Here is an 8,038-nt window from a genome sequence, read left to right as displayed (position 1 = left end):
ATGGTCGCTCTCTGCGCTCCAATCTCCACGAATGTTTCTGCAGGTAGGACTCGGTTTCTGCCCTTCTTGTTCATGATGGTGACCTTAAACGCACCACGTCACGTTTGCCACGTTTTCAACCTTGTTGGGAAAGCCGGTGAAGCTCCATGTGAATGCTGATGCCGCAGGAGATGAACCATGAACTCTTGGTGTTTTAACTGTGATTCAAAATACTGTGGATTTCCTGCCCACGCTGTGTTTTAGCTGAGTTTCAGGAGTTTTGTACCAAATGCTGGACGCCTCTCTGACGTGTCTTCATTCCTTTTTCATGTTGACCCAGAAAAGTGCAGGCCAAGGAACATCTCAGCCAAATACCAACACTGTGGGATCCAGCCAGGTGAGAGCAGACGTCCTCATCACAGTGTGCGATCGTCAGTCTGTGCAATCAGATCAGAGATGGGCAGCATCTTGTGTGTGTTTTCCTTTTACAGATGGAGTCCATAATCTAGACTGTTTCCGTAAGTACAAGAACGATGAGAAGTGTACGTGGGAACCCGGAAAACACGGATCGAAGATCTACATGTTCATCTTGCAGCAAGCGTACGCCACACACCTTTCTGTTGTGTGTTTTTCTTTAAGCATTTTTTTCCCCCATTGAACTTTTTGTTGTTGTTTTTTTGTAAAAGTTTCATTTCTTTCTCATTTCTTTCCTTGCAGAGAAAAATCTCTCTGTTACGTTTACTACAACATAACCGAACCCAGTCGAAAGCTGAGCATATTCGATCACAACTTCACGGTGGAGGTTATTGAAAACGACGTGGGGAAGGCGAACTGCACAAAAGCAGTGTTTAGTGGCTCCAAAAAGACTCTGAGTAAGTCCATGAAAGATATGTGTGTGTGTGTGTACATATCACTCTATTACTTTCTATATATGTACGTATATGAAACAATGTATTTTTAGTTTCTCCATTTTCATATCGCTGCTCTGCTGTTTGACTCACGACAGGAATCTTAAACCCATCAGTGCAGCAGATCATCTGCTAATTTCCAAAGTTGGCCATCTTCATTGAACGGTTGCATTTTCCGATGCGCGTCGTTTAGTCCTCTATGGACTCACTGAGGGGCCACTCGGTACGGAAGAAGCCGTCGCTAGAAAAAGTTAGTATACAGTTTCAAAATGCCCACAGAAAGAAACACTGTGGTCTAATTCAGCTGCAGTCGAAGCGATCGGCCACACCGAGGATTCATTTGGAGGGAAAATGGGGAAGTCAGCAAACCATAAGCCACTATGAGAACTGCGAGGTGCGACGTCTGCAGCTTCAGGTTGCGTGGGTGCTTTGCAGCAGGAGGGACTGGTGCGCTTTATGAAATGGGTGGCATCACAATAGAAGAGCGTTAGATAGAAAAAACACAAACGGACAAATGGAAAGAATGTCGCTCATCTGGCACAGAAGCAACTTTAATGTCAGACAGCGAGAATTGTCTTACTTTTGTGTCTTTTCACTGCTTCAGAGCGGTCCTGCGGGCCTCCGAACCAAGTGCTGCTGACTCGCCCACCTGGAGCGCTGCAGGTGAACGTGACCTGGCCGAAAGGCGACGGAAATAACAAGATCTCCGTCAGATACGCAGCGCTGGGCAGCCGATCGTGGAACCAGGTCAGGACCGATCGCCGTCGTCGCAAACCGTGTTTTCAGAACAACTATCCCTCCTGACCACATGACATCGGTTAAAAACAAAACGTAAAGGCGTGCAGGTGTAGTAAAATGTGATATTGTGATATCACAACTAGCAGGGAAATACTTGGACTAAACTTTACTTTATATTTCTAAGACTTCATAGGTGTTCGAACTGGTTTGTTTCTTGAATGCAAATGAACACATTTTGTATCAATCATAGAGCTTTCAAGGAGGCACTTTGTACACTTCTACTGTTAATTTGTCAATGTCTAAATAATGGAATTGACTTGTACCATACAATAAAGAGTTTGTTTACACCATCACTATCCTCTCCCTGTGGTCCTACTGCCATCTCCAGAAATACACCACTTGGTTAGAAACAACGCAGTCTTAGTGCTGTTAGCTCATCTGTACGCTGTTCATACACGAGTTCCCCACACAGGAGCCTGCAGTGAATGCTAAAGCTAGTTAGCATGGCCACCGATAAACATTTTCCCCGGAACGGCAAGTTGTTTTCCGACCATTGACACAATGAGCAGCACATACGTGAGCATGATTGACCCTCCTCCTGGCTCCGATTGATTGTTTCTGATCGTGCATTTCTGCAGATGTCAGTAGGACGACAGGAAGGAGGCGCAGGACCTTTTTTTTTCCCCCACAAATGATCTGTCGCAACATAGTTATGTGTAAACACACTCTTCATAAAAGTTATACGCTGCAGCGTTGAAGTTATCAGAATGAGTTGAACCTGGTTTGACTTGTTTCCAACTCACTGATTTCTGCCTTTGCTCACAGACTGTCGAGTCTGAGCTTCCAAACACAGCCATGGTGGAAAAGGTAACGCCCTCATTGGTCTACGAAGTGCAGATACAATGTGTGACCACTGCTGAATGCTCACGGTGTCCATGGAGTAAAAACTACTACGTCCTGTCAGGTGAGGACTGATTTCAGATTGAACTCAGAAATCAGGTGAAGCAGCCCAAATCCAGACAATATTGACTAAGTTGAATTTCTTCTTTTTTTTCAGAGCTTACAACTCAACCCATCATTGTCAGCACCAAATACGCTGATGTTGCGTTGAAAACTGGCTGCCGGTTGATTTCCGTAACCTGGAAGGTACTTGCACACCTTGAATCGACGCAGTTTTAACACATCCTAAAAATAAATGTAAAAAAAGATGATAGCGAGAATGGCATGGTGCTGAAACGGGAGTTGTGCTGTTTGACAGTTTCCTGTCAAAGATCTGTTTGATGGCTACCGGGTGACCGTTTGGAAAGAGTCCGGAGAGCCTTCACAGGAGCTGCTGACCACCTCGGAGCCGGAGATCAGACTGATCCTCTCCTACGCCGCGTACCGCCTCAACATCAGCGCCTACAACAATGCCAGCGTTTCCCCAGCTGCCACCCACGTCATACCGGAGCACAGAGACGCCAACGGTCAGAAAATCACTTAGAAATGATTATTGCTCATTGCATGGCCGTCGTTTCGTTTTTGATCTGTGGCGTTCAGCAGACATCGAAACACAAACTCGGCAGACTGTTTTGGTCGCCGAATGAATGACGGTGCGGCGCAATAGACCGACCAGACTTTGAATCTGCAGGTTTAGGAGATGGGAAGCTGAACGTGACGGTCCACAACAGCACGGCGTTCACGATCCACTGGAGGTTCGATCAGATCAGTAGGTACGTCTGCTATGTGGTGGAGTGGATGAAAAAGGGACATTCCGGATGGTACCAGTCCTTCTTTGAGGACACCAATGCCAGGAAGACCGTGTCCTCTCTGTCAGGTGGGTAACTCTTCAAACAAGTGAGTGGCGGGAAATGTAGTGAACGAAATTTGACACAGAGCCTTTGCTTTTTGTCGCCACTGCTGACCGACTGCACCGCAGCCTCATCGACCGTGAGCCTTTTGTTGCGCATGTGCAGAACCGAGCGGAACTCCCTCACCCGGCGCTAGCATGCCTCACGGTTTTAGCTTCGGGTTACAATTAAGAATCATTTAAACAATCGATTAATCGAGTATTCTGACGATTAATCGGATAAGAGACTCAAGGCTCGTTCTACAGATTTTTTATTTAACCACTTTAGCAAATTTTTTAGAAATACAAGATGCAAATAAACAAATGAATGAAAAAATAAAAAAAATTGCATCGTCTAAACTGCAAAACCATAGCATCCTCTGGTAAATCAGAATCAGGTGGAAAGAGAAGACTGAATAGCAATGGCATTTTCTTAAATAAAATGCGAGTGAAAGCATTTTCTGTTTGTTTGTTTTGAAGTTGAAACTTCTTTTGCACCGTTTTCTTGTCAAATGCAAAGTTCTTGCTTGAATAAAAATCATTTTAAATATAAATTTCCAAGTGCTGTTAGCATCTAGCGATCAAAACATTCTACTATAACAAGAACATATAATAATAAAACCTTCACTGGACCAGATGCAGCATATCAGAGGAAGTGTCTAAACACACCGTGTGTGTTTGGAACAACGTTCGTCTCTCGTAACAGCAGACGGTTTCCAATAACCCGTCTTCTTTACGCCGATGGTAAATAATCGCCTTTGTTTCCTTGAGTTGTTTGTTTTTCTGCCAAACTCAATGGAAGTGAAATGGAAAAGATGATAGGAAGTCCCGCTTTGAACCGCTTCTCTTTGAAGTGCTCCGCCGAAAGCAGCAGCTGCCGGCGGGGAAAGGCGTGCATCAGCCCCAGAGCTGATCGAAATGTTTATTTTCGGCACGTAGGTGAAGCACAGGGGTATTAAGTGTCTCACCTCCTTATTTTTAACCCATAACGTCATGTATGAACTTGCTTGGTTTGTTTATTTGTGCATCACTAGGGTTGCTGCCAAGATCTGATAACCCTGTTAAACTGAGCAACACGTCGACATGTTGAGACGTTTAATACTTACTTGCCGTAGACTGAATGACCGGTCTAGAATACAACCTGCTTTTTGTTTTTTGATTTGCTGTTTTTTTTTCTTTTTTCAAATGACTCCAGAACGTTTGGAGCCTTACTCAAGATACAGAGTCGCTCTGCATTTGCGACCCAACAAGAACACCTGCAACATGAAGCATGTCAACAACAGTGAGAGAACCTACGGGGCCACAGAGTTTTATCTCACTGAAGGATGTAAGTCAGATACCGCCTGCCAGGGCCGTCGCTGGGTTTCAGGTGGGGGGCACAGGGGGGGCAGGTGCTTAGCCCCAAGGCAATGCACAGGATGCGTTTTAATTTGTGTTTTATTCTGATGTTTTGATCTGTGTTTCACGAATACTGAATAGCACTTTAGTGCAGTTAATATCTGTTTTCAAAGTGCTTTACAAATAAAATTCGACATTGACATTTTGTAGCAGGCGGAAACAAAACCTGTCAAACGGCAACAGAAGCGGAGAAGTTGCTTTTCAGCTTTTAAAATGGTGTTCAGCGTAATGGAAAACTCTTCTGCTGCAAAATGTCAACGGAGTGGAGTCGCTATCTTGTAAACGATGCTAAAGCAGTTATAATTTTCTGTGGCCTTTGAAGAACTCTTGTGCAAACTTTCACACTTGTATCATCTTCCGAACTGACAGATTTATGATATTTGAGTAGTAATACTTTATATAGTTATTTTTCTAGAAGTTTTTCTTGTTAAAAAGAAACAAAAGAAAAATACAACACCCCCAAAACCAACATTATTCCAGGGGGGCTTTGGAATATTTTAGGGAGGCTTAAGCCCCCCCCCCCCCGAAAACAGCCCTAGGGTCGCCTCTGCTGCCTGCACTTTTAAAATTTTATCTTACAATCATAAAAAAAAGAAAAATCACTTCATGTTGTCATGTGAATCGGCCACAGCTCCTGTCGGCGCCCCAGCAAACGTCAGCTTCCACAACGTGACGCTGAACTCAGCGCTGCTCCAGTGGTCTCATATCCCAGAGGAAGACTTGAGGGGCTTCCTGCTGGGTTACATCATCTACTACACTGAGCATCACTACCAGGAGGCAAGCACAGTGCACAGTAAGAACCAATCATACCACACTGAACGACGCCTACAAGGAATTTCAGTGACAGAAACACGGTGACCTACAGTAGATGTACCAATACGTGCAGCTTTGGTGTCAGTCGGAACGGTAAATAACTTCTCGAGCGTATAATTTGTTGACACAGACGCTGACACAAAAACCCTTCTTTTGAACTCTTAATTCTGCCACAATGAAAAGAATGAGTCATAACTAGTCTGGTTTTGAGCTGCGGAGGGCGAAGTGCATCATGCCGATATGCCTCGAGAGCCAACTGTGAGTAATTATGAACGGAATCTAGGCGGAAAGGGAAATTTGTGGTGTGTCGTTTGTGAAATCAACGTCAGTCGAGGTAAATATCCTGAGTGCGAGAACGGAGACGGCCGGAGATGCCGCAGGATATTTGCGAGTGTCGAGATTTGTTCCCGGGAACGCTGCGACAGATTCCTGTTGGCTCCCGGGTAAATACCCAGGCAAAGGAAACGCAACTCAAACAAAGTCCCATTTCTTTGCAGACATAACAGTGGATCCGGATTCTACTAGCTTTCACATGAAGGCCCTCAAAAGTGGAACGGCTTATCAGGTCCAGATATCCGGCTTCACGTCAAAGGGCGAAGGAATCCGAAGCCTCCCAAGCGTCTTTAAAACAGATCAGAAAGGTTACATCTATTTTGTACGTTTTAAGACGTTTATTCTTTTGATCTGAAGTTTGAATTTCTATTTTCTTATTTGCACAGTAAGTTTCAGCATCCGGGGCGCAATAACAGCCTTCATAGTGGTGGCTTGTTTGCTGGTGTTTGGGTCTCCGGTGATAAAAAGGTAGAACATTTATACCCTACATCTGATGGAAGTAAAGTTGAACAGCAAAACACATTACTCACACACTGACTGTGCCCAGGGCGAAAGCCGTTCTGTGGCCAAGGGTGCCCAACCCTGGACACAGCGACGCAGTGCAGAAGATAGAGAGTCCCGGACAGCTGGTAAATGTGCATTCCTGCTTTTCTTTCACAACTAGTGAAGAGCCTATCTCAAAGAAATTGCAACATATTGTTGATGATGTGCCGCCTTCCACTCAGAAACTCCTGGAGGCGTTAGCGACTCTAAAGGTAGTGGAGGAATGGGACACGAAGAGTTTCCAGATCCTAGAGAGGGAAGCCGCCGTCCCGCCTCAGACGTCGTCGATGCTGCCGCACGTCAGGACCTGCGAGGACGACACTCTGGAAACGGCTCACGCCTGGAGCGAGAGGGACGAAGACAGCGCGACAGACGACGACGCAGCGGACACGCAGAGGACACACTTCCAAAGTGCACCTTTTACCCTTGCAGGTGGATATACGACGATGGAAATGTTCCAACAGCTCACTCCACAGTGGACGACGGAAGGTGGCTCACACACACGGAGCATGGAAGGCGAACCAGAGGACTTGACTGTGTTAAAGTCTATAAGATTAGACTATGTGAGACAGTTTAGCACCAGCCCACCGTCAGACAGTGAATTTACACCAGCCCTGCTGTGAACTCCAGTTTGGTTGCCTTGAAAGTCTGGTTCGTTTGGGAAGGTCGTCTCTGATCTGCCTACAAACCTGGGTCTCCGTTTGGTTTCAGTGAACTGTGGCGAATTCATATGTGAACGCCAAGTGGACCTGAGACCGCTCCGAAAGCCGAGAGCGAACTATATCGCTGGGCATTCTGGGTAAATACCACCTACACAAATGTGAGTCTTAGCGGGAGAAATACCTTGTGGTCTTTTTACCAAAGACAGAGGAGGAATCCGACAGCAGAAGAAAAAGAAGAACGTTGCGCTCATGTCTTCTGTGGAGACTTTCCTGTCGTAGCGCCACCACAGGCGAGGAGGGGAACAGGTTTTTCAAAGGGTTTGGTTCGTTTGAGCCAAAAAATGAACGCTGCAATTTCGGTCCAACGGTCTACCTGTTGTAGTTTTCACCTGTTGCAGGACAAGTTTTTTTAAAGCCTTATTTAGTAGAAATGGCATGTCAAGCTTGTATTTATGTGTACAACTCAACCATGAAGTGAATGACATTAACTGCCAAAGTTGATTGCAAAGGACATTTTATGCTTTATATTTGAGTGCGAGCATATCTATTATTAAAAATAGTTTTCTGTACGACACTGAGTCAGTAACTGTACAGGGATTTCTGGTTATCGTCAACATTTATTAAAATGTTTTGTGTGACTAGCACACACACACACACACACACACACACACACACACAATTTTTGCACTTCATTGATCTGAGGACTTCCATTCACTTTATATGTATAAAAAATGTTGTATAGTAGGTCCAAATACTGTAAACTTCAACAAGATTTAAGAGGTACAGTAAATGCTAGTTTACAATTAGTTACACGTAGAACAGAAACAACCAAGCAA

General features: G+C 44.9%; 1 protein-coding gene across 1 annotated transcript in view; it reads left to right on the top strand.

Annotated features, from left to right (window-relative positions):
- LOC129374318 (oncostatin-M-specific receptor subunit beta) overlaps positions 1 to 7,771 on the top strand; it is an 8,233-nt gene extending 462 nt beyond the window's left edge. The window contains exons 2-16 of the mRNA XM_055052686.1: positions 1 to 43; positions 320 to 376; positions 471 to 579; positions 697 to 851; positions 1,492 to 1,634; positions 2,451 to 2,589; positions 2,683 to 2,771; positions 2,884 to 3,091; positions 3,256 to 3,441; positions 4,649 to 4,780; positions 5,483 to 5,644; positions 6,162 to 6,305; positions 6,384 to 6,465; positions 6,545 to 6,626; positions 6,723 to 7,771. The exon at positions 1 to 43 is cut by the window's left edge and continues 5 nt beyond it. Coding sequence (XP_054908661.1) covers positions 1 to 43; positions 320 to 376; positions 471 to 579; positions 697 to 851; positions 1,492 to 1,634; positions 2,451 to 2,589; positions 2,683 to 2,771; positions 2,884 to 3,091; positions 3,256 to 3,441; positions 4,649 to 4,780; positions 5,483 to 5,644; positions 6,162 to 6,305; positions 6,384 to 6,465; positions 6,545 to 6,626; positions 6,723 to 7,163 — 2,172 coding nt within the window. The 3' untranslated portion in view covers positions 7,164 to 7,771. The remainder of the gene's footprint in view (positions 44 to 319; positions 377 to 470; positions 580 to 696; positions 852 to 1,491; positions 1,635 to 2,450; positions 2,590 to 2,682; positions 2,772 to 2,883; positions 3,092 to 3,255; positions 3,442 to 4,648; positions 4,781 to 5,482; positions 5,645 to 6,161; positions 6,306 to 6,383; positions 6,466 to 6,544; positions 6,627 to 6,722) is intronic.
- The last annotated feature ends 267 nt before the right edge of the window (positions 7,772 to 8,038 follow it).

This window comes from Poeciliopsis prolifica, unplaced genomic scaffold (genome assembly GCF_027474105.1).
Source record: "Poeciliopsis prolifica strain line A6 unplaced genomic scaffold, Auburn_PproV2 SCAFFOLD035, whole genome shotgun sequence".
In the NCBI taxonomy this organism is placed as follows: Eukaryota; Metazoa; Chordata; class Actinopteri; order Cyprinodontiformes; family Poeciliidae; genus Poeciliopsis; species Poeciliopsis prolifica.
Note: the sequence above shows the minus strand (reverse complement) of the source record. Positions and strands in the feature narration are given on the sequence as shown.